Source organism: Eleutherodactylus coqui, chromosome 8, assembly GCF_035609145.1.
Source record: "Eleutherodactylus coqui strain aEleCoq1 chromosome 8, aEleCoq1.hap1, whole genome shotgun sequence".
NCBI lineage: Eukaryota > Metazoa > Chordata > Amphibia > Anura > Eleutherodactylidae > Eleutherodactylus > Eleutherodactylus coqui.
In genome coordinates, this window is record NC_089844.1 from 44,512,759 (window position 1) to 44,540,357 (window position 27,599).

Below are 27,599 nucleotides of genomic sequence, written 5' to 3' on the forward strand. Positions count from 1 at the left end.
TTTCCTATACCAAGCCAAGATTGCAAAGGCTCATAGGTGTCAGAATGATTGATAGATATTCCCACAAATGACACCGTTTTAAAAACTACACTCCTTAATGTATTCACTGAGGATGGGGGCAGGAGTAGTTTTCTTTTCAGGAATTAATGCAATTTAGAGGAGAAAAAATAAAATTTCATATTTTTGCAAATAAGTCATTTTAGAGACAGGATTTTTTTCTATAGTACACATGAAAATGAAGATTTGCACCCCAAAATGGATACCCCCGTTTGTCCTGTGTTTAGAAACATACCCATTGTCGCCCTTATATAATGTTCGCATGCACAATGGGGGCCAAACCGAAAAGAGCAGCCGGTGGCTTTCAGAACAGACATTTTGCTTGAAGGTTATTTAGGCTCCATTGCCCCCTTGTAGAGGCCTTGAGCAGCCAAAACAATGGGCAACCCCCACAGATGACCCCATTTTGAAAACTAGACCCCTTATTTTGACCTCACAGTTTTTGAATGAATGTAAGTAAAGCAGTAGGAAAAAAATTATGATTTTTATTTTTTTTTAGCAATTATGTCATTTTAAAAACAGTTTTTTTGTACAGCATACAAATGAATGGAGGCTTTCACCCCAAAATGGATCCCCCTATTTGTCCCGTGCTCAGAAACATACCCATTGTGGCCCTTACATTATGTCTGTTTGCACAACGGGGCCCTAACCGTTTTCAGAATAGACATTTTTCTTGGAGGTGATTTAGGCCCCATTGCCCACTTGTAGAACCCTTGAGCGGCCAAACCGTATGGAGCATCAAACTTTAACTATTTTATAACTTTTACGTAATCACAATTATCCATTGGATAACGGCGATCACATGACCGAGGACCGCTCACCGAAGCCCTCAGTTACTGCTCCAAGCTCTCGGCTACCTTTAGTGGCAGGAGCAAGGAGATTTTAACTTTCCCAGGCCTTCCCTAGTTTCTGCACTTGTGTCCACCATTTTGGCGACAGGCGCATGTGCTACAGCTGGGGAAAGGTCCTTAGAGAAGGATCCCGTCGGGGGACATCGTCGCAGGCCTTAGGTAAACAATTTTACCTCCCCTCACAGTTCGGATCCGTAACGGGAGGTGAAAGTTTAGCTTTTTTTATTTTTACACAATCGCCATTATCAATTGGATAACGGTGATCATGTGACCAAGAACCGCGTACTGCTGCCCCCCATGAGATCTCCAGGCTCTCGGCTACATTTAGTAGCCAGGTGCGGGGAGATTTTAAAATTACCCTGGCAATCTGCAGCTTTTATGCATGCGTCCACCACTTTGGTGATAGGCGCATGCACAAAAGCCGGGGTAAGGTCTGGGGATAAATCCGGGGGCCTTAGGTACCTAATTTCATCTACCCTCACGGATATGATCCATGAGGGGAGATGAAACAAACCTTTTTTTTTTTACACTTCTTAAAATCTTTTTTTTAACTTTTACATGATTGCTGTTAATTATTTGATAACAGCAATCATGTGACCAGGAACCGCATACAGCGGCCCCCGGTGACAGCTCCCTGCTACTCATACTAGCCAGGAGCAGGGAGTTTTTTAAATTTCCCAGGCATCCGGGCCCTCTGTGCATGCGCGTGACACAATGCTATCTGGCGCACATGTGCAGACGCCGGCATCAGGTCCGGGGAGGATGAGAACGCTGCCGGACATCGTGGAGGACGGGGGTGAAATCCGATCTGTAAGGTGAGCTGAAAGTTTATCTTTTATTTACTTCTCATTGACTTCAACACGATCAGATCACGTTACCAGGACGGGGCTCCCCGCAGCCAAGGATGACAGCTGCAGGATGTCAGCTACCTCCGGTAACCGGCAGCATGAAGCTGTCATAGTCAGAGCCTGCAGGGCTTTAATCCCCAGAGGATGCATGTTTTTACGTCCTCCGGGATTAAAGCCCAGCAGGCCAGGACGTAAAAACACTATGGGCTGGTCACTAAGGGGTTAAAGTCCACAAAGCACAGACCAAATACAGAGCCAAAATATGTCCTCTGAAAGCCACCCAAGGGCGGCTTCACACGGACATATGCGCTATTGTGCACACGTGAGTACAACTTATTCGGGCAGTGATCGAGGTAGACTTGCACGCGTATCGGTGCATAATGCTGTACGTTTTGCGCATGCAGGGCTCGTTCAGACAAGCGCATGCAACACTCTCCGCTGTGATCTGAAAGGCTATTTAACCTAATGAAGTCCAGATGTCTTCTGTTTTTCAAAGAATTGCGCAGCCTATTGCGCATTTGCACGCATATTTGTGTTCCTCCCATAGACTTTTATGAGGGCCTCTGCTGTGCAATACGCAGAAAGGTAGAGCAGGATCTATTGACATCAATGGACGCTCTCCTCTACAGATTGTGCGTGTATTACTTACGTGCACGATTATGGTTGTGTGAAGCCATCCTAAGGGCTTCTTCACACGGGCTGGATGCTCAGCTGCGCTCGCTGGGCTTTATTTTTTTTCTCGCTATATGTTTTCTTGGCACATTATGTGTCCGTGATTATCGCGCCCGTATTACGGGACTAAATCACACCCAGTAGAAGAAACCCTAAGGGTGAACTTACATGGAAGAGTGTGATGTCAGCCCCAGAAAACTGCATTGAAGGCTTCTGCTGAAGGGCGATTTTGTACGCGTTTTTGTTAGCGCAAAAGGCTCAAGTGAACTGCAGGGAATGGAATCCATTGATTTTAACGGCTTCACTCACATTCTGCATTTTTGCGCTCAATTTTTGTGCGCCTGAAAATATATGTGGGTCAGCAGGGGTGTTGTGTCTCCTTAAGGAGAGCACCCAAAAAGTGTGTGGAGACACCTAGGGAGTGAGTTGGTTGGGGGATGGTATAGCCAAAAGGGGGTTGGGTGGTAAGTGAGGAGACTCATATGGCCATGCACGCTCCTCTGGGTAATTTATGCAAATAATGAAGATGGAAAAATATCTCTACAGCGCCACTTATTGGATGGCAAAATATACGTGACATGCTCTATTTTTGTGCGCATTTGCGTACCAAAGGCACCATGGAAGTCTATTGGGGTAGCGTAAATGCGCACACCATCCGCACAAAATCGCATGAACTGCATGATTTTGCAGAAAAACACTGTGTGAAGGAGCCCATTTAAATCAATGGGTTCTCTTTGCTGCGTATTCCGCGTGAAGATTTTGCAAGCCCAAATACGCATGCAAATGCGTCCGTGTGCGGGACCCCGGAGACTTATAAATCTAACTGCTCCCCCGAGGGCTTCTTCAAAGGACGATATTTGTGCATGTTTTAAATTTAAACACAGAGAATAGAATCCATTGATGTCAGCGGATTTGTACTCACAAGCATGTTTTGCGCGCGCATTCCACACGCACGTGAAAAAATAGGAGCTGCTCTATCTTTCTGCATATTTCACAGCAAAAGGTCCCCATAGAAGTCTATGGGAGGTGCGCAAATACGCAACGGGGTGAGTGGAACACTGCGCAAAATTGCAGGTAAAAGAACACATCTGGCTACTGGTCTTTCAATCCGTGGAAGGGGTATGCTGCAGGCATGCGCGCAAATCAGCCTCGTTCATAGTGCAAATACATTGTGCTGAGGAAAGCATTTTTGCACCTAGGCCTTTGTGAAGCCGCCCTAAGGCATGACGTATTTGCGCCATGAAAGTTGCGTGCATTTTTGAGCATTTTACTGTACTTTTTGCGCTGTCAGACACGTTTCACACGGGCGTGGGATTTAAAAGGCTATGTAGCCTAATTATTTCCAGATGTGTTCTTTTTTCCCGTGAAATTGCACAGAGTAATGACCCCCCCCCCCCAATACTGGCCCCGGTCGCACGCCATATAAAATAAGGGGGTGGAACGAATTTGGTTCGCGGGCTTTATGTTTGACATGTATGCTTTAATCTGTTATTCTTCCGGACAGGTTCAAAGGGAGTCTAATCCGTTTACAGGATTGTAGACGGAAGCATTAAAAATGGAGACCTGAACACAGATACGAGCAGAGCCTAATATTCAGAGTGACTTCTATTTCCCTGCTGCTGTACACTGTGCCCCATATGTGTATGGATGGCGGACCGCACTAATGTCGCTTTAATATTTAAACATGTAAATTAAATATCAGCGCCAAAGATTTAATCGATTTATGAACATTCAGAGGAGGATTTTTGTTGCTGTTAATGAATTAATCACTACAATGCTGAAATTAACTTTCCATTTAGCTGAATTGTTAATGATCCTCGTCTGGGCACGAACGCATCCTGTAGATTTCATAGCGCCATAAGCAGAAAAGTTGGTTGCAAAATACTTAACTATTAAAGTTAATGTCCACCATCTATAGCTCTGAGCTACCTGGAGCTTCATTTTCCTGACTCCGTGCTCCAAATTCCCTGCCTATACTCTACATAGAGCTAAATCAAAAAATTTTAGCTGCCTGCACCCACCACTAGGGGGAGCTCAGATGATTACTGCACTGCAGCTCCATTTATTTCAATGAGAGTGCTGGAGATAGCGGAGAAGCGCTTGTACAACCCCAATTCCAAAAAAGGTGGGATGCTGTGTAAAATGTAAATAATTTAAAGTGAAGAAGAAAAGGATGCAATGATTTGGAGATCTCATATAACCAGATGGTATTCACAACAGGACATAGAACGCATTTCAGAAGGGGAAAAGGAGACATTAACTCATTTAGAAATTGATGGCAGGAGCACATCTCAAAAAAGTTGGGACGGGTGAACAAAAGTCTGGAAACATAAGTGGTCAATTTTCTACTAAGTCACATGACTGTGCATAAAAAAAGCTTGTTAGAGAGGCACAGTCTCTCAGAAGCAAAGATGGGCAGAGGTCACCAATCTGTGAAAAACTGCATCTAAAAACTGTGGAATAATTTCAGGAAAATATTCCTCAATGTAAAATTGCTAAGACTTTGAATGTCCCTCCATACATAATATCATCCACAGATTCACAGAAGCTGGAGAAACTCATATGCACAAGTGACAAGGCCAACGGTCAATACAGGATGCTCGAGATCTACGGTCCCTCAGGCGTCGCTGCATTAAAAGGGGCATGATTTTGTAATGCAAATCACTACCTGGGCTCTGGAATAAGTCCATAAATCAGTGTCTGTGAACACAGTTCACTGTGCAATCCACAAATGCAAATTATTGCTGTATCATGCAGAAAAGAAGCCATAGATCAACACAATCCAGAAATACCGACGTCTTCTATGGGCCAAAGCTCATTTAACACAGACCATGGCAAGATTAAAAAAGAAAACTGTTCTGTGATCAGATGCGGCAAAATCTGAAATTATTTTTGGAAACAATGGATGCCATATCCTGCAAACGTGAGGAGAGGGACCATCCAGCTTGTTATCAGCACACAGTATAGAAGCCTACATGGTATGGGGTTGCAGTAATACCTATGGCATGGGCAACATCATTGATCACCAGTATATAGAGGCTTTAGAACAACATTTGCCCCATCCAGACAACATCTCTTTCAGGGAAGGCCTTGCATATTTCAGTAAGACAATGCTAAACCACATACTGCATCCATCACAACAGCATGGCTTCACAGAAGAAGAGACCGGGGGTGAAACGGCTGCCTGCAGTCCAGACCTTTCACCAATCAAAAACATTTGGTGCATTATGAAATGACAAATCCAGCAAATATGACCCAGAGTAGCTAGAATCCTACATCAAACAATAAAGGGACAACATTCCTCTCCCAAAACTCCAGTAATTGGCCTTCTCACTTCCCAGATGTTGTAGAAGAGGGGATGCTACACAAGGTCCTGGTCAACTTTTGTGAGTTTTGTTGCTGCCATTAATTTCTAAATGAGTTTCTTTTATTACATGATATGTTCTATTGTAATAGAATATGGTTAGATGAGATTGCCAAATCATTGTATTCTTTTATCCAACTTTTATGGAATTGGGGTTATACTTGCCTATCTCCAGCAGTCCCATTGAAATGAAAGCAGTGCTGTGCTCATGCTTGACTGTAGCTCCATTCATTCAGGGACCTACAGGACTCTAGTTCTCAGGATCAATCAAGGTCCAGCGGTCGACTCCCACCGATTCCCACCAGACATCCTGTAAATAGGAGATAACTTTCTATCTTGGCGTCAACCATTTAATCATTACATAAAGAAAAGTTATTACAACTTTCTAATGTATTCGGTGTTAATTTCTTACCATTTTCAAGATATTTGCATGCGGTCAATGAATGGGCACATTCCTGGTTACTGTACATTCATCAATGCTCTCCAGTTGACATGTATGATACTGACAGATATGTAAAATCTCAAAACTGCGACACAACCCAACGTCTTACCCAATAAAATCGGCCAGGTTAAACATCGCTATAAAGCAGAATCACAAGGCGCGGTGATGATGAATGGCGGTAAAACAAGACCATGAAATGATAATAAGAAGGTGTTTTTACTTACTTGGAGAATTAAGCAAGCGGGAATGTTTACAGTAATAAGCCACTTCCTGCTCGCAGTACTCGGCATTGTTGATCATGGCTTCCAGCTGATCGGCTCCGGCGCTGTAGTTAAATGACATATAATACGCTCTCCCAGAAAATGATGCGAGCACAGGTGTTACCTCCGTAATGTTGTGCTGAACAATCGTCCAGATTTTCTCCTCTGTTGGAAACATTTAATTAAAAATCCACATGATATTTTCTGCAAAATACAATATATCTATTTACAAACAAGCAAGGAGAATTGTGCAGTGGGGGAGGGGTGGAGAGAAGCTTATTGTTATTTACCTGTGCCATGAAAGGGTGGATTGTACTGATCGCTCAATCAGACCTCCTCCCGCTAGAACTGCAGCCTGTAGACCCATAGCTGCAAGACTGTAAATTATCCCCCATCACCGTAGAACTGAAGCTTGTCGCCCCATATACTGTAACTCCAAAACTGTAACCTCCCCCCATATACTGTAACTCCAGAACTGTACCCCCCCCCCCCCCCCCCATATACTGTAACTCCAGACTTTAACCTTCCCCCCATACTGTAACTCCAGGACTGTAACCTCCCCCCATACTGTGACTCCTGAACTGTAACCTCCCCCCATACTGTAACTCCAGAACTGTAACCTCCCCCATACTGTAACTCCAGAACTGCAACCTCCACCCCATATACTGTAACTCCAGACTTTAACCTCCCCCCCATATACTGTAACTCCAGAACTGTAACCTCCCCCCATACTGTAAATCCAGAACTGCAACCTCACCCCATATACTGTAACTCCAGAACTGTAACCTCCCCCCCATATACTGTAACTCTAGAACTGTAATCTTCCCCCCATATACTGTAACTCTAGAACTGTAATCTTCCCCTCGTATACTGTAACTCCAGAACTGCAACCTCACCCCATATACTGTAACTCCAGAACTGTAACCTCCCCCCCATATACTGTAACTCTAGAACTGTAATCTTCCCCCCATATACTGTAACTCTAGAACTGTAATCTTCCCCTCGTATACTGTAACTCCAGAACTGTAACCTCCCCCCCATACTGTAACTCCAGAACTGTAACCTCCCCCCCCCATATACTGTATCTCCAGAACTGTAACCTCCCCCCCATAAACTGTAACTCCAGAACTGTAACCTCCCCCCATATACTGTAACTCCAGAACTGTAACCTCCCCCCATATACTGTAACTCTAGAACTGTAAACCCCCCCCCCATATACTGTAACTCCAGAATGTTAAAATGGCACTTGTGTGAAAGAGGGTGTTTTCACACGGGACGGAATGTTCCGCAGCAGTGTTGCAGAACCCGCCTTCTTGCAGAATATTCAGCACCAAAATCTGTAGTGAAACATGTGGATCTTGATACAGAATTGAAAATTACAGAATTCAGCTGGCAATTTCGCATCAAAATCCGCCGTTAGCCTTTGCAGAGTTTTCTGTAAAATTCCGGTGTGGCATATTTCGCAACACTGTTGCAGAATATTCTGTCCCGTTTGCAAGTCCCCATACATTTTAAGTCCCGCAACCCCCCTTTAATAGCTTTCCAGTAGAACTTGTAACACGTAAGTATCTAAAATAATGGTTAAAAAGTGATCCCAAACTCTTGTGCGCTGCAGTTAATGGGCAGGATGTCCTCTCCTCAGTCCTACATCAGCCATCGCCTCCCCAGACCCTTCTCCCCTCCACTGCATTAGTAACTTCAGCCCAACAATTAATGGAGGCAGCGTGGCAGAAAGCGAAAAGCGATTGAGAAACATTGCTAGATTTATGGGACGTATAAAGCGGGATCACCTTCCTCCACTCATTATCCCCCTCACTTTAATATCATTTGATGCCATTAAGCTGGAGAGATATTATTATTTTATCGCCTTTCACTGGGTATGACGCTCGGAGAAGAAAACAGGCCGCGAGCTGTAAATAATCGTGGATTCACTGCGCTGTCCATCCATGCAAAGTTATATTCATCTTCCAAAGAACGTTTTTAAGAGCGGCTTAAACTGCTGCCTAATACAAAGGTGACGGCGCTTTAATTCCCGGCTAATGCTACAACTTTATGGCGCAGCCGTTGGATTTCATTGTCCAATTTAGCAGAAGATGTTGTCTGCAGTCCGTCCCAGCAGACAGCTTTACGGCCACCGAGTCCGGCAATAGCTGCTAATCCCCTCTCAGGATTTGACTTTTATCACCCCCCTAACTGGGAGGGAGCCGGCACTACGGTTTGCGTCCTCCTAAACACTATGCAGCGGATTAATAATTGGCACTTCACCAACAGTAAAAAAAAAAATGATGCAATATTGTAGCATAAACTTGATTTTTCTGGTCCGTAGAAGGTTATTGTGTTCGGATGTGATGAAGAAAAATGTTGCACACAGTTTATAAATTTGGCGCATGTTTGCAACTTATTAGCTCGCACCCGCAACATCAAAGCTGTCATAAGGAAAACGAGGTAGAAAAATAAGAAAATGGCTAAAAGTCTTAAAAGGGTAGTACCAAAATCGGAAAGGATTGGGGATAACTTGCTATCGGTGGGGAAGACCCCCACAAATCCCGAAGATAGGAAGCCCATGTCCCCCATCTTTCTCACGGTGGGGTTACTGCACCCCCTATAGTGTGGAGGAGACTGAACAGAGCACTTGGTGTACAAGCGTTCTAGCCCTTCATTCGCTTTCACTGAGGCTACAGAGATACCGAGGGGCACCAGATCGGATATTTCCAGAAGCCTCATTGAAATGAAGCACATAGTCAGCCAGCGCTTCGTTCAAACTGTTTCGTTTTTCATGATGCGGCAGCACTACAAACCGCATGTATGTGAAGCCCATGGTTTCCAATGGGTACTTTCACATGAGTGATCTTTTGTAGGCTTCTACATTGCGAGAATATAAAATCATGATTTGCGATGTTTTGTAGCCCATGTTTCCCTATGCGGCTAAACTGTCCCCCCCTGCCTGGCGGTATTCTGTGTGCGGCGTATAATTACCGCACTCGGCTGTCTGAACGGACATTACAGCGGGACTTTTAACGCCCGTTCACATGATTTTTTGGCTGTGACACGCCGTCTGAAAATATTCACGCCTGTGTAAACGAGCCCTCAGCAGCACTTACTGGGTGGGGCCTAAAATGGGCACACTAATTGAGACAGTACTACTGTGTGTGGTACCACACTTGGCATTATTACTATTATTTATCGTACTGTAGAAAGGGGGATTGTGTAAAGGTGTAGATAATGTAGAAGGGCTGATAAAAAAGACAGGAGCCAAGGAAAGACCAGAAGCCATGGGATGAAACTGAAAGGGAGGAGACACAGATTAGATATTAGACAGTGAGGGGGATCAATGAGTGGAACAGGTTACCACGGGAGGTGGGGAGTTCTCCTTCAATGGAAGTGTCCAAACAAAGGCTGGACAAATATCTGTCTGGCATGATTTAGTGAATCCTGCATTGAGCAGTGGGTTGGACCCGATGACTCTGAAGGTCCTTCCAACTTTACCATTCTAGGATTCTTTGTCTGTGTGTCAAATTCCACAGAGTCAAATTGTGGCTGGGAGAAGTTGTAATGGTGGTCTGGGCCAGATACAGAAGAAAAGGGAAACTGAATGACTCCAGTCAGAGATGACATTGCCTGTGATCACTGGATATAGGGGTACTGTAATTATTTATCTATCATCATATGCTCACTGCATACACAGTTGATCATCTACGGCTGCATGTATCGTGGCAACATTAGAATAGTTAGTGGTGATACACGTGGGGGTCTCTACAAGTCCGTTTTGACTTTTTGGCTTTTAGGGTACTTGTGATGCTCGGCTGTAAAGCCACAGAACAGAGCAGCACATTAATGAAAATGCTGGCCGTCAGTTCTGCTGCCAGTTTCTTCCAGAACATGAATGAATTAATAGTGGTCGGTTCACTCCAAGGTAGTAGAATAGATAATGTACGTGTGTTATGAGCTACCATATAACTCTAGTCTCTCTCCGTGGGTGTAGGGGGCACATTGTAACCTTGTGCTTGATGCTGCATTGTCTAATGACTAACTATATATTTCCCAGGTCTGAAGACTGCAGCAGGTAGGGACTGATTAATATTCTCCTCATTACGCCCTCTCTGTACTCGCATCTTATTTAAATGACGACTTCCATGGACCCAGCCAAATTCTAGCAGTTCTATTGTTTCTGACCCTGAGACATTAGATTTCTAACGCCTCGGCTGCTCGCATAATTAGTGTCAGTTAATGACAAATACCAGAATAAGGGAGATAAGTCAGTTCAGGTAAATGTAACATGGGATTGTCGGGGCGGGTCATCAGTCATGGAGTCTGCAACAAAGTTTTGTTCAAAGATGAATTGCCAAGAAAGTCCAAGATGTCGCCAATACTGGCAGGTCTGTTTATCTAGAAGTAAGAAAATATAGGATTGTAGATGGCAGTTTATATTGTATCAGTAATGCTTCTCACAATTTGTGCTTAAAGGGGTTGGTCACTGTAAACTATGACTGGCTCTTCCTCGGGATAAGTCATCAATAGTAGATATGGGGGAGGGGGTGTTGGTTGTGACTTCCTGCTAATCAGTTGTTTGCTAGGTCAACATGCTTGTGCACTGAGCTGACATATGCGGGACAGCTTTGCTCTTTCTGTAGTGGCCAGGCTTGATATTGCAGGAAAAGATCTCATTCACTTCAATAAGTGTAATACCAAGACTCACCACCATAGTAAGAAAAGAGTTAGCCTGGTTGTCCACGGGCGATGCCCGGGAGCAGGAGCCGCTGCCGAATCTCCGCCCGTCAACCCTATCTATATATATAAAGACGAAAGCCCTCACTGACTCATTCACTCACTCACTGACTCACTGACTGACTCGCCAAAAGTTCTCCAACTTCCCGATGTCGTAGAAACATGAATTGTGGCACAAGCATAGATTATCTCCAAAATAGGAAAAGTAATTGGGTCCCAACGTGACTATTCAATTCTAGCGCAAAAGAATTGGCGTCGAAATTTAAAGTACATAATCTAAATCTCTCACTTCCCAATGTCATAGAAACTTAAATCTTGGCAGGAGCATTGAATATGTCATAAGTAGGAAAAGTTAATGGGTCCCAACTCGATTATTCAATTATATGCGCAAAAGAATTAGCGTCCAAATTTAACGTACAGAATCTAATTCTTTCACTTCCCGGTGTCATAGAAACGTGAAATTTGGCAGGAGCATTGATTATGTCATAAATAGGAAAAGCTAATGGGTCCCAACTCCATTATTCAATTCTATGCGCAAAAGAATTAGCCTCCAAATTTTACGTAAGGAATGTAATTTTCTCACATAGAAACTTAAAATTTGGCACGGGCATTGACTATGTCATAAATAGGAAAAGCTAATGGGTCCCAACTCGATTATTCAATTCTATGCGCAAAAGAATTAGCGTCCAAATTTTACGTACGGAATGTAATTTTCTCACTTTCCAGTGTCATAGAAATGTGAAATTTGGCACAAGCATTGATTATGTCATAAATAGGAAAAGTTAATGGGTCCCAACTCGATTATTCAATTCTATGCGCAAAAGAAGTAGCGTCCAACTTTTACGTACGGAATGTAATTTTTTCACTTTCCGGTGTCATAGAAACGTGAAATTTGGCACGAGCATTGATTATGTCATAAATAGGAAAAGCTAATGGGTCCCACCTCAATTGTTCAATTCTAAGCGCAAAAGAATTAGCGTCCACATTTTACGTAGGGAATCTATTTCTCTCACTTCCTGATGTCATTTTATATAAAGGAAACATCGCATGGTTACCTACCGTGGTTTTTCCTGGGTAACGCAGAGAACTATGCAAAATGGTGAACATATGTTTTTCCGGTATCTCTAAAGTAACCATGACTTCATAAGATTTCCGTGTGACCACTAGATAAACACCAGTATCAAATTAACTCAGGCGAAGCCGGGTACATCAGCTAGTCTAATATATAGGCCTACCGCGGAGAGAGAGATCTCCCCTCCATTCCTCCCCGCTCCCCCCCGCCACTCCCCACCCCCGACGGCCCCCGAATCTTTAGAGACGAGCGGGAGGATACTCGGCTAAGGCACTACTCGCTCGAGTAGTTAGCCTTAGCTAGTATACTCGCTCATCTCTAGTGCCGGCGCTTTTCATAGCAATGCTATGGGAAGCGACGGCCGGCGTGATACTGGTTTGCCACCGGTGAAATTACTGCCATGGACAGGGGACCTAAAAAGAGCTACCTTCTTCCTGTAGAATTTAGTTCAGCATGTGAGTGTACTGGTCCACTGGAACAGCTCAACGGCAGGGGGCTCGGGCAACAGATCCCCGCCAATCTAGTATTGATGACCTATCCTGAAGAGAGGCCATCAATTGTTTTCAACCAGAGAACCCCTTTAAACCTCACATGTATGATAGAACCTGGGTGATGGTGTGGTATGATGCTCAATATGGCACAATTTGTTCAGCAATGCTTCTCGGTGAGAACATCTACATAATATGGCATCTGGTGCAGCTCACCATCAGAAAGACAAGGAGGTAAGGTAGGGCTTCTAGAAGGAGGTCTATATGACTCTATATATCACTGAGGTTGCATAGAGCCGTATTGCAACCATCTAAATGTCTTTGTGGATTGGGAACTTAAAATGGTACTGCAGAATATCTTAAATTGGCCTTATGTTGTAGTCGAGTCTAAATTACTAGCAGAGGGGGGGAAATAAACATACTACATGATGCTGGATCAGTCCTACCACCAGACCCCGTTGTCATCTCTACACCTGGTGACATCCCCCACGGGACTCGGGTACTGGTGTATGTTGTCGACACCAGAAGCTAGGGGCTGACCGGCCTTAGCTGGAGTTGACACCACCTAGCTTCCAATTGGCTGATGGTCTGTCTGGATGTGCTCTATGGATTTATCACTCAGCTGCGGCGCGTAGGCTTTAGCACTGTGTATAGTCGATGCTCGGCAGCCACAATACGGTGCTATCACAGGGGCTCCGGGGGGAACACTCTCACGGTCCCAGATGTTCAGGGCTGCTGTAGTGGGTGGTATTGGCAACTAGGGATTCTTGGATTATCGTAATTTGGCACACACTGATGCTGTGCGTCTGAATGAGGTGGCAGGGAGAAGCTGGGCTGAGCGCTGACATTTAGGGAGCTAGCGCAGTTTGTGTGTCTCTGTGAGCGTGTGGGGAGAATGTGGGGTGAGCACAGATGCAGTGTTACAGCAATGTTTGCACTGGAGCCACAGCGAGGACACAGAGCGCCACAGAGGGGACATGGGAGCCAGGACACTGAGTGCTTGGGATGCTGTCAGCGGCCATGTGAGGGTTCGGGGAAGTGTAGCACACCAGCAGGGATCGTTGAGCAGCAGCTACCAGGACACTCTGCCAGTGCACCAATACCCTGAGCGGAGATGAGAGGGTGGTGGGGAGTGTAGCAGCAGACCAGTCAGCGTGCCACAGGTTAGGAGGACACGCAGCCGTGCAAGCAAAGGCAGGTGCTAGGGCACAGGCTTACACCTCCCGCGTCTGATCATGGAAGACCATGGGTTACAATGACAACCTCCTGAGGTCTCATCATTCATCAAGCCTATCAGCTACACTGAGTACGTCCTGTAGCCAATCAGCAAATTGGGGCATTACCTGTCTGTCAAACAGCCTAACTCTGGTCTCCACCCATCACTTCTGGTGGAGACAAGATACACCAGTACCCTAGACCCCGTTGTCAGCTCTACAACTGGTGACATCCCACCACCAGCAGACCCTGTTGTTGGCTCTCCACCTGTGGACATCCCCCCACCAGACCCCGTTGTGATGGTGTCTGTACTGGGATATGATGTGTGACCCTCTCCATTATACCTAATGCTCACACATTTGATTTGCAGATCCCCTTCACCTGACAGCACAGGATTGGTGGGGCCAGCATAGCGTATAATCTTTTTTTGCTGTGACTTGTTTTTTAAATAAATGTTTCAGTTTTGTTGCAAATATGAACATTGCAAAAAAATAAAAAAAAATCAATGTATATAAATACAGCTCTGAAGGAACATTCTGCTTCCTTTATCACTCTGCTGATTGTGACTTTGTAGTTGAGCGTCCATTTTGTCAGCTGCGGAGCTGTGCTCCTAATTACACAAACAGCGCAGCGTACGCACGCATGTGTGAAGGAGCGTGAGGCAATGTACCTGTCATAATATGTTCCCCGGAACGAGCCGGCTCATTGTTGTGACGCGCTGCAATCTGTTCCATCTCAGTTAGCAATTAAACCTATCTATCATTATGAGTCTTTCCTTACAATGGGATTGCACTTCTGCCTGTCAGAATGTGCCGCAGTGAAGCCGCCACTGACAGCCCCAGATGGAGACTTCTGCTTCTACTTCTCACTGAAGTTTAGAGGGTTTTTTTATAATTTCTTAGAGAAAATGGATAACGAAGTTTGAGCAAAAATAGATCATAAATGACATATTACCAGCTCATTTCTCATGTATGAGGTGCAGGTGGGAGGCTACGCCTGGTGCGGATAGGCAATTGGGGCACGATTAGCCAGCTTCTCTGACTACCTGGTACATACCGTGCATTAGCATGCATCAGTAGTCTAGTTACTGGTTAATCAAAGCAGAATGTAGTGTCTGAGGGCTCATTCACACCAGCACCAAAACTGCGCAGATGTTTGCTGCGCAAGCTCTGCTGAAATTGACGTGAATGGACGATTTTCCGCGATCAAGTCCTGAGCTTCATTAGCATTTAAATAGCTCATTGACACAATTTGGAGCGGCGTGGTGCCGAAAAAATGCGCTGCTGTTTGGAATTCCCTCGGTCGGTAGAAATCCTCCTAATGACTTCTAATGTCTTAAATACAGGTACCTGTCTTGTTTTCCAGGCGCTGGACGCAGCTAAACTCCCTCCTCCTCCCTTTTCTTTCAGCCTCCATAAGAATTTATGGACACTCCTGCATTATAAGGTCCAAAGATAGGTCAAGACTAGTGATAAGCGAGCATACTCGCTAAGGGCAATTGCTTGAGTGAGCATTGCCCTTAGCGAGTACCTGCCGCTCAAGAGAAAAGGCTTGGCTGCCGGCGGCGGGCAGGGAGCGGCGAGGGAGAGCGAGGAGGAACGGAGGGGAGATCTCTCTCTCCCTCTCCCCCCCCGCCCCCCGCTCCCCCTGCTGACTGCCGCAACTCACCTATCACCCACACCGGCAGCCGAACCTTTTCTCTCGAACGGGCAGGTACTCGCCAAGGGCAATGCTCGCTCGAGTAGTTTGCCTTAGCGAGTACGCTCGCTCATCTCTAATCAAGACCTATGTTTTTCGGCAGAGGATTTTGGTCGTTGAATTCGCCCACCGATGACCTAATATTGTAGGTGTGATATTTTTGTGCAGTTAAAACCCTTCATCTGAATGAATACATTGGAAATCATTGGCTCTGATGGTCCGAACGTTTTTGCGCGGCTACCTTAGCCGCAAAAATGCCAACGGCCATGTGAATAAGCGCCTATGGCTTAAAGTCAGGACCGTGACTTCATCTCATTTTGCAGGCGTGAAAATCATGCCTGCAAGACGTGATCAAACAAAACCATTGATTTCAATGCTTTCATTTTGACTAGGGCGTTTCTCACGCAATATTACTACACGTGAGAATAGATATGGCAGGGTCTGTCTTTCTGCTTTTTTTTTTTACCACGCACAATAGCGAAAAATTTATACTGTAAGAAAAAAAATTGAACTTTTCACTGGTTCCCGCACTCCGAAGTAGGGAGCAGATTTGTGTCTGTGCAAGTCTGTATAAGCCTTAAAAGTGTGGAGCAAACTTTTGAAATATTTGATGGGGCTGATTGGCTGAGCTTCAGCAAAAAGTTCTGAATTAGTTCAAACCGAACTTTCACCAATTTTCTAAGGTTTCACAGATAAAATCGTGCGAATTTGGTGCAATGCGAAAGTGAGTAATAAAGCAGAATTATGAAACCACTATTTTCAATGATTTCCTTCACATCTGCGATGTTTTCCCTCATGCGATGTAGAGAGAAAAGAAAAATGGCGGCATATCCGATCTTTCTGTGTCTTGCGTTTTTTTATCTACCATGTTTACCTATGGAGCCGCCTTTTTATCGCATCGCAAAGCACGAATTTGCGATTTTCGTGCAATGTCATGCGTTTTTAACATAAGAAAGTCCAATTGAATTTCGGGCTAAAAAATTGCGGTAAAATCATGCGACAAAAATGCATGAGAAAATCACAAGTGGCAGTGATGTTTTTGTGAGAAAAAGCAGCGCTGATGCTTGTGGGAAAAAATTTGTGATTTTGCCACTGCGATATTGCGATTGCCCGGGTGAAACTAGCCTTAGGGGAGTTTCACATCTGTGCTAGGGGTCAGAGTGCGATATTGGGCGGAGAAACACGCTTTCCAGCGTGCATTTAACACGTTTTTTTATTCAAAAACGCCTTGCATTACTTCTGTGAAATTGCGATCCTCAGGCACGGGCTTCACGCGCAACACAGGATCGCAAGTAGTTCCTATTGTTTTCAATGGGAAACATCACATTGCATCCGCATGCACGTCTCACGCTATGTGAGTGAACGCCATGTCTTTAAAGGTCCCGCTGAAGAGAAACAAGAATGACCAATGATAAGCAGCCACCTTATCGCATGCCATTCAATCATTGGCCATTTTGGATTATTTATTAACTCTGGGCCTTTTTGAGGATTCTTATTCCCTTACTGTCCTATAGCTGGTTGAAGAATCCACAATCGCCATCCGCGCAGAGGATCCACGGCAAATCGCAGGCATTGAAAGCCATGTAAAATCGCTTTTTCACTCACACTTGCAGATACAAATTGCGTATTTCACGAGTAGAGGAAAAAAATTGCAGCGTGCTGCAGACTCCGCGTGGATGGACTCCATTGATGGTAATAGAGGCTGTCCAACCCGCAGCACATCCGCAATTAACATAGCGTATGGGCTGCAGTACCTGTGTCATTGCTAAGCGAAAGCGCAGGAAATATAAAAAGTAAAGAAAAAAGTACTGTGCATGGCCGACGGCGAGCCACCGCCGTCATCTGCAACATAGAAATCAGTGGTGCGCAGGGTCACTGGCCGGGGTCATAGCCGGAATCTGCTGCGGGCCTCCTGCATGCAGAATCCGGCTTGTCTGTCTGAGGCCGGTCTATGAGGGGTCCTGCATGCGCGGAATTCGGCTTGTCCGTGTGAGGCCGGCCTATGAGGGGTCCTGCATGCGGAATCCGGCTGGTCCGTGTGAGGCCGGCCTATGAGGGGTCCTGCATGCGGAATCCGGCTGGTCCGTGTGAGGCCGGCCTATGAGGGGTCCTGCATGCGGAATCCGGCTGGTCCGTGTGAGGCCGGCCTATGAGGGGTCCTGCATGCGGAATCCGGCTGGTCCGTGTGAGGCCGGCCTATGAGGGGTCCTGCATGCGGTTTCTCCATGAATAGCTCTGCTGAGCTTCTCAGATTCTACTCTTGCGAATGCGGAGGAGGTTAAGCGAGGAAACTACATCTTGCTACAGTGTAACTTCTGGCGCTTCAAGATGCAACAAAGTAAACAATTACGTCTTAAAGAGCCATCTGGGCTTTTGGTGAGAAGGATGACCCATGTTACAGAATAATGCATGTAAAAAATCAATCCAAAAAGCTCTGGCAGCTGCTCCCGAGTGCGGCTAATAAAACGCTGCGCTGATATGAAGACTGCAGATGGAGACAATGAACAATAAGTGATAAAAATGATCCAAGTAAGAGGGGAAGGAAATGTAAATCTGCCGCTTCTGAGACACATTTTGATTTATTTACTAAGGACTCCTGAGGACAAACTGCTTCTCACATTTAGTGACAGTGAAGCGGAGATGCAATTTACATTAAACTGTCATCTATAACTCTGAGAATTAGCATATAAAACTCAACATAATGTGTCATTTGTGTCCTGCAGGGCCAACAATGTAAACGGATGCACTAAATGCTGCTACCGTACCACCAGGTTGAGGCACAAGGTATACTAGTAGCACTACACATACCCAACCGAAAGTGCTGTGCTTGCTGCTGCTTGTAAACATTGTTTTCCATAACAGCACTCCATGTGGTCAGGAGTAGTATTGCTAGTAAACAAAAGTACTGTGATATGGAAAAACTATTTGTGCATGGACTGGCATTTCATGCAAATGTAATAAGAAGCACAAGGCTCCTAGTACAGTTGTCACATATAGCAGCACCTTTATGCAGCAGAGTGAAATCTACACCAGTTATAAGCTGGCATGGCGTTCATCTATAATTTATGCATAAAGTTTCTGGCATAAATTATAGCAAATCTTAAGGGCTGGGTGACTCATTCACCATCAGAAAAGTGCCGGAGGCTGGTGTAAAAAAGATGTACAAATTCAGAAGTCTGGTGTACAAGATGTAGATTAACGTGTCGCAATTAATTACCTGAAAATATTTCACAATCTATTGATCTATCTCATATCTATCTATCTATCATCTATCTATCTATCTATCTCATATCTATCTATCTATCTATCTATCATCTATCTATCTATCTATCTATCTATCTATCTATCTAATATCTATCTATCTATCTATCTATCTATCTATCTATCTATCTATCTATCTATCTATCATCTATCTATCTATCTATCTCATATCTATCTATCTATCTATCTATCTATCTATCTATCTATCATCTATCTATCTATCTATCTCATAATTATCTATCTATCTATCTCATATCAATCTATCTATCTCATATCTATCTTATATCTTTCTATCTATCTATCTAATATCTATCTCATATCTATCTTTCTATCTATCTATCTATCTAATATCTATCTCATATCTATCTATCTCATATCTATCTATCTATCTCATAGCTATCTATCTCATAATTATCTATATATCCCATATCTCTCTCTCATATCTATTCACTTCTATCATATCTATCTATCTACCTATCTCATATCTATCTTATATCTTTCTATCTATCTATCTATCTATCTATCTATCTATCTATCTATCTATCTATATATCTAATATCTATCTCATATCTATCTTTCTATCTATCTATCTAATATCTATCTCATATCTATCTATCTATTTCATATCTATCTATCTATCTCATATCTATCTATCTCATATCTATCTATCTATCTATCTATCTCATAATCTATCTATCTATCTATCTATCTATCTATCTATCTATCTATCTATCTATCTCATAATTATCTATATATCCCATATCTCTCTCTCATATCTATTCACCTCTCTCATATCTATCTATTTATCTATCTATCTATCTATCTATCTATCTATCTATCTATCTATCTATCATCTATCTATCTCATATCTATCTATCTATCTATCTCATATCTATCTATCTATCTATCTATCTATCTATCTATCTATCTATCTATCTATCCCATCTCTATCTATCTATCTATCTATCTATCTATCTATCTATCTATCTATCTATCCATCTATCTTATATCTCTCTATCTCACATAGAACACACTGAAGTTTCTGTGAAATAGCTGCTATTTTCTCTAACCTAGAGATATTTTATTACACGTTATAATAGGTGATGAAGGTCATTTCAAGGACTGACTATCCACAGTGACACTGTTTTTACTCTCGGCAGAGAGAAGCGACTTGTCTTAATGTACTATCCAGATCGGGTCATGAAGGATTTTCCCGTATATACAAAAAACCTGTAAAACTTTCCCTGCGGCTAGATATTAATTTTTAAATGAAGCCGTCATCAATGCTCCTCAGCAGCTTTGTGATTTCATCTTCGATTTACATTTCTAACCTCCTGATCATTATGAGGAGATGCATTTCCCGGAGGTTCTTACACCATCCATCTACAAAACCCTCAAGACGAGTAAAGATGCAGCAGCCGGGATTACAACTGAAAAGCAAGTCTAAGGTTAATGGCTGCAGGAGACGAGACGCAGGAACCGCGCAGAGAGGGATAAACTCAAGAGGCTTGATGAGAAATTAACATTAATTAGCATAAAATAATCAAAATCATCACAAATAGGGTTAGATAAGATACATTAATAATGGAAAAAACCCTCAAATTACATTAAGCGTAAATTATGAGCTGAGGCGAGAGGAGTGCAGTAATACTCAAGCAGATGATACAATTAGAGAGCGTAATAACTCCGCTGCCTCGTCCGCGGCCGAATTTAACTTGATCGTATTAGTGATGCCGCAACCATCAGTGATACTAAACAACAAGATATTCGTCATGCGGCATCTACTGCTGAAGGGCGCCCCGTCACAAGGGTATTTACGTTTGTATTACTCGCTGATATTTACGTGCGTAATATGGACAGAATAGACCCCGATCATTTGCATTGGAGTATTCAGCAGAGTGTATTTTTCACATTGCTGTCGGTTGAGTTTAAAAAAAAAATCGCATTTCCTCCTATTTTGGTGCAAATTCACAGACCGAAAATGCTCTCTAAGGCCGGGCTCACACAGCCGCAAGCGAAAAACGCTGCGGCGGTTCTGCAGCATTTTATAGCATTTGCACCGCTGTTTATATTTCCCGTGCTGCTGCTTAGCGATGATGTGTATACCCGCCGCCCAAACGCAATGAAATTGCATATGAGCGCATATATATATCCGCGCCCATAGAGAACAATGGGCTCTATGTTGCGTATATACGAGCCAAAATAGAACATGCTGTGTTCCTTATTGCGCCAGCGTATTACGCAATTCCAGCAAGCTAATGTGAGCGGAACTGTCTATCACAATGTAATTGATTGCCTGCTTGTTACCGCATATCATACGGGCTTACAGAGCACGGCTCCCATTGATTTAGACGTCTCTGCGCGGACCTACCATGTAGTGGCCGGCGCTGGTAACTGCAGGCACGGCTCCCATTGATTTGGACGTCTCTGCGCAGATCTGCCATGTAGTGGCCGGCGCTGGTAACTGCAGGCACGGCTCCCATTGATTTAGACGTCTCTGCGTGGACCTACCATGTAGTGGCCGGCGCTGGTAACTGCAGGCACGGCTCCCATTGATTTGGGAGTCTTTCCGCAGACTTACCATGTAGTGGCCGGCGCTGGTAACTGCAGGCACGGCTCCCATTGATTTAGACGTCTCTGCGTGGACCTACCATGTAGTGGCCGGCGCTGGTTACTGCAGGCACGGCTCCCATTGATTTAGACGTCTCTGCGTGGACCTACCATGTAGTGGCCGGCGCTGGTAACTGCAGGCACGGCTCCCATTGATTTGGGAGTCTTTCCGCAGACTTACCATGTAGTGGCCGGCGCTGGTAACTGCAGGCACGGCTCCCATTGATTTGGGAGTCTTTCCGCAGACTTACTATGTAGTGGCCGGCGCTGGTAACTGCAGGCACGGCTCCCATTGATTTGGGAGTCTTTCCGCAGACCTACCATGTAGTGGTCGGCGCTGGTAACTGCAGGCACGGCTCCCATTGATTTAGACGTCTCCGCGCAGACCTACCATGTAGTGGCCGGCGCTGGTTACTGCAGGCACGGCTCCCATTGATTTGGGAGTCTTTCCGCAGACCTACCATGTAGTGGTCGGCGCTGGTAACTGCAGGCACGGCTCCCATTGATTTAGACGTCTCCGCGCAGACCTGCCATGTAGTGGCCGGCGCTGGTTGCTGCAGGCACGGCTCCCATTGATTTGGGAGTCTTTCCGCAGACCTACCATGTAGTGGTCGGCGCTGGTAACTGCAGGCACGGCTCCCATTGATTTAGACGTCTCCGCGCAGACCTGCCATGTAGTGGCCGGCGCTGGTTGCTGCAGGCACGGCTCCCATTGATTTGGGAGTCTTTCCGCAGACCTACCATGTAGTGGCCGGCGCTGGTTACTGCAGGCACGGCTCCCATTGATTTGGAAGTCTCTGCCCCGACCTCTCAACACTAATTTACTGGAAAACCCCTTTAGGATTGTGTGAGGAGTAGATATGGCAGCACCTATCTTTACGCATTTTTTTTTTCAAACTCTTGCGCAATGGTGCAGTGAATGAACGACCGGACAAAAGAAAGCAAAAAAACATTCACAACTTCGCTCCGTACCGCTAAGTGTATTTGCGCATTCGGACATCTGAAACTGCCCTAAAAGTGCAATACACAGGCAGTAATGGAATTGCATATGGCCGTGTAAGGGCGCCCACCCACTGGCGTTTGCGTTTTCCGCGCGTTTTTCGCGGCGTTTTTTGCGGCGTTTTCGCGGCTTTTCCGTTAATTTCCATTGACATTCATGGGTGCTTTAGGAGAAAAATAAGGACACATATGCAACTGACAGTTCCTATGTTAAAAAACGCAACGCAACGCAAAAAAAACGCCAGTGGACAGGAACACATGTTATCTCTATGCCTGTGCAGGAAAAACGCAAAACGCAGGTAAAAAAACGCCAGTGGGTGGGCGCCCTAAGGGCAGCGTCATGCGAGCGTTTGCACAAATACGTCCGCATGAACGAGGCTTGGCGAGGACTATAATCGGGGCGTTGCACTCCCATATCTGCACACAGCACTGTAATTTTTGCGCACGCAGGGCCAGTTCACAGGCGTGACGCACCCTTTCCGTGGAGTTGACTGGTTATTAGAGCCTAATAAGGGCCGGCTGTATTCCTTTTCCTGCATTTTGCGCGGTGTCACACCCTGCCCCTCGCGTATTTTCGAACCTGCCGCAGACTTCTATGGCCGTTTTGCTTTGCAAGATGCAGGAACACAGAGCAGATCCTAATTTTTTCTGTGTGCGCAAAACTGGCATATGAGAATGAACCCGCGGGTTCTACTCTGTGTGTATAGCGCATGTAGATCTTGCGTGTGCAATAATGTGCGCTAACACGCTTATGTGTCTCTGCCCTAAGGGTACGCATACCGCGGGCATCAGCTACCCAGGGGCAGTGTGAGTCGTCATAGGCCGAGGCAGAATGTGCGCCGCTCCAAACTCAGTGGCTGAAGTTTATAGTGATAGTCGTCAGACAAATGGTCGCGTGTTATAACATCACCCGTCACACCGAAGGTAAGCGGCCATCATCCCTCCACAGCTGCAGCGTCGGACGCAGTAGGTGTCTAGGGTTTTCTAAACCACAAATTGTGCCCGCAGTCTTCATCAGCACCCTGCGCAAAATCTGATAGAGAAAACGCAAAATCGGTCTGTTTGTTTGTGTGGTATATAAATCCGATTTGAGTGACATTTTGCATGATCGTTCTTCAGCATCCGACGGCAAATACTGGGGGAATTAAAAATCGAAAACTCACCGACTGCCCCTGTAATTTCTGTTGCCAATAGCAACCAATCACAACTTAGCTTTAATTTCTTATACCCCTGAGGTAAAATGAAAGCTGTGCTGTGATTGGTTGTTATTTCTTATACTGCTGAGGTAAAATGAAAGCTGCACTGTGATTGGTTGCTATTTCTTATACTGCTGAGGTAAAATGAAAGCTGCGCTGTGATTGGTTGCTATTTCTTATACTGCTGAGGTAAAATGAAAGCTGCACTGTGATTGGTTGCTATTTCTTATACTGCTGAGGTAAAATGAAAGCTGGACTGTGATTGGTTGCTATTTCTTATACTGCTGAGGTAAAATGAAAGCTGTGGTGTGATTGGCTGCTGTTTCTTATACAGCTGAGGTAAAATGAAAGCTGCGCTGTGATTGGTTGCTACTTCTTATACTGCTGAGGTAAAATGAAAGCTGCAATGTGATTGGTTGCTATTTCTTATACTGCTGAGGTAAAATGAAAGCTGCGCTCTGATTGGTTGCTATTTCTTATATTGCTGAGGTAAAATGAAAGCTGCGCTCTGATTGGTTGCTATTTCTTATATTGCTGAGGTAACATGAAAGCTGTGCTGTGATTGGTTGCTATTTCTTATACTACTGAGGGAACATAAAAGCTGCGCTGTGATTGGTTGCTATTTCTTATACTGCTGAGGCAAAATGAAAGCTGCGCTGTGATTGGTTGCGTTGGACAACATAGATTTTCTTATGCAATTTTCCATAACAGTGCGGCGCTCGGCTCATTTTTGTGGCCCCCTTTGTATATTCCTGGACCGCTATTCATAAAATCGCTGGAGAATGCACAAGTATGTCACCTAGTATATATACATATATATATATATACACAACACACCGATATATCTCCTAGTACATATCCATATTAATACTAATATTATAAGGCCTCAGTCAGACGAGCGGATATTCAAGCGTTTTTCCGCACGGAAAGAAAATGGATTGCGTGCGAAAAAAAAAACGCATGACCACGTCCATTGCCACCCATATGTTCTATCTTTTGTAGGTGCGAATATGCTGCCGTGCACACAGCGCGTTTTTTTTTAATGACATTTGGCAGGGAGATGGTTTGTATGCTGAGGAGGGACATAGGTGACGTTTTATCCTGAAAATGTATAGAGTTCTCTAAGAAGCGCGCCAAGACAGATTTATGTGGTGATGCGCAGGCAAAGTTTTCAAAACGACATTACTAGTGGAGTACTACAGGGGGCAGTATTGGGCCCTTATCTTTTTAATATATTTATTACTCTCATTGTGGGGGGATTGTGGGTAAAATATCAATATTTGCAGATGGTACAAAACAAAGCAAAATATATTTCCGACTACAAACGGGTTCAGTTTTGGGGCACATAGTAGTATTATGTGGAAATTGATGCATTTTGCAACGCAAAATGAACTACATGAATAAGGTGTTTTTTCTCATGTTTTTGCCCCAATTTTTTGTGTTTGAATCAATAATTAGACTGTTGACAATTTTTTTTATATCATCAGAAGTACATAAAAAAAAAATATTTAGTGGTACAAAACATCTTTCGGAATACAAGTTGGCCCATTTTGGCACATACAGTACTGCTGTACAGAAATTGGCCCATTTTTTATGCAGCTCTCCTATTTTTGGCGCAGCATACATACGCCAACTGTACAAGTACCGTATATACCGGCGTATAAGACGACTTTTGAACCCCGAAAAATCTGCTCTGCAGTCGGGGGTCGTCTTATGCGCCGGTAATACAAAAAAAAAAAAGTGTAAAAAAAAAAAAAATTTTATTACTCACCTCCCACGGCGTTCTGTCGCGCTCCGGCAGGATGTCGCTCGCTCCGGCAGGCTGTCGCTCGCTCCTCGTCCCCGCCGCAGCATAGCTTTCTGAATGCGGGGCTTGAAATCCCCGCTTCCAGAAAGCTAATACACACGCCGGCAGCCATGACAGCATTGAATGGCTGTGATTGGCTAAAGCACACGTGGCTTCAGCCAATCACACTATTCAATGACATCATTGAATGGCTGTGATTGGCTGAAGGCGCACGTGTTAGCAATCACACCCATTCAATGATGTCATTGAATAGTGTGATTGGCTGAAGCCACGTGTGCTTTAGCCAATCACAGCCATTCAATGATGTCATGGCTGCCGGCGTGTGTATTAGCTTTCTGGAAGCGGGGATTTCAAGCCCCACATTCAGAAAGCTATGCTGCGGCGGGGACGAGGAGCGAGCGACATCCTGCCGGAGCGAGCGACATCCTGCCGGAGCGCGATAGAACGCCGGGGGAGGTGAGTAATAAAATTTTTTTTTTTCTCCACTGAATACCGGCGTATAAGGTGACAGTTGGGGGGTCGTCTTATACGCCCCGTCGCCTTATACGCCGGTATATACGGTATGTGCGCCACTTTTGCTAATTTTGTGCAATTTTAGACTGTCAAGTTCTAAAAAGAATATACACCAACATTCCTAAATAAGGGTCATTGTGTACAGTTTTGGGCATCAGCACTCAATAAGGGCATATCAGAGCAATACAGAGATCTCTCCCATCATCTATTAATACCCAAGGCTGTAACAAGGGGGCGCCCTCTACAACATAGAAGGGGGTTCTTTACTGTAAGAGCAGTGATACTATGAAACTCTCGATCTATATTTGTGGTGATGGTGAATTACATAAAATTCGGGTACTAGACGGGCGTTACAATATTACATTGTATATCACTGATTACTTCAGAAGGGTCGGTGATCCAGAGATTATTCTGGTTGGCAGATTGGAGTCGAGAAGGAATTTTTTCTGGAAAATGAGAAAAGACATATTTTTTTTCATCCTTACTCACTATTTTACTATGTAAACAAACAAGGAAAGATTATATAAACCACAAATGAGAAAACACAGACTGGACTAGACATCTAAGGAGCAAAAATACTGGCTGGACAGACTACTCAAGAGCAAAACCACCCTGCACTGGACAGACTACAGAAGACTGAATTAGCACTAGGTACTAGAACAAGAAGCATTGGATAAAACATATGGTGTAACAGCTATCCACTGCACCACACTGTAGAAGCCAAAAGTATTTAAAGAGAGGTGAACCAATCAAAATTCTCCTTTAGAAACAATCCACCAATCTCTGAGACTCTACATACAGTATACATACCCATCACACAGGCAATATTTTTTACTCCACTCTAAGCTAAGATCTGTACAGAACTGGTGTTCATAAATGGGCCCAAATGTTTTTTTTGTTCTGATGTTAGAAACGCTTGACTGAGCCTCGCAATGTAATATCTCTCAGATGTCGCCAGGCGCCAAGTTGATTTCTGCCATTCATAGAAGCGTAACATTGTTTTTGGTGAGATAAAAGAACAAAACACAAATGCAAACTCCATCTGTGCATCCAGGCTTCATTCAACCACCCAGTGCTGCAAAACAACCATGGCAGCTACCAGCGCCAAGTACAAGCCTGGCGTCAACTATATCTTCATTAAAAGTTCCGTCATTTACAAAACGACATAGTTGTTGACAATATTGATCAATGATGTAAGGATATTGTGGGACTGTGTGCTCATCTGTAGCCCCTTTATAGAGAGAGTAGCCAAGGGACCAACCCAGGGCACCAGTTCCAGAAGGAAGGAGTTCTGATGAGCGTGCCCGCAATAACTATAAAACCAAGTAGTAACATGTCTCTACTTCCCCACCGCTACTATATAATCCCCAGCATGTCCCGCGGTCGCCAGCCGTAGCAGTAATTATGTAGATTTGTTTTACTGCTTCTATCACAGTATTAGTCTTACAGGGGGATCTGATTTGGCAGCTTATACATAAAGTCTCAGCACCGTAGATGTTATATAATACCTGCTCCTATAAT

General features: G+C 44.4%; 1 protein-coding gene across 1 annotated transcript in view; it reads right to left on the bottom strand.

The window, feature by feature from the left end:
* CNTNAP5 (contactin associated protein family member 5) overlaps nt 1-27,599 on the bottom strand; it is a 350,918-nt gene that overhangs the window by 117,919 nt on the left and 205,400 nt on the right. Inside the window, exon 13 of the mRNA XM_066577791.1 lies at nt 6,459-6,659. Within this exon, the coding sequence (XP_066433888.1) occupies nt 6,459-6,659 (201 nt within the window). The remainder of the gene's footprint in view (nt 1-6,458; nt 6,660-27,599) is intronic.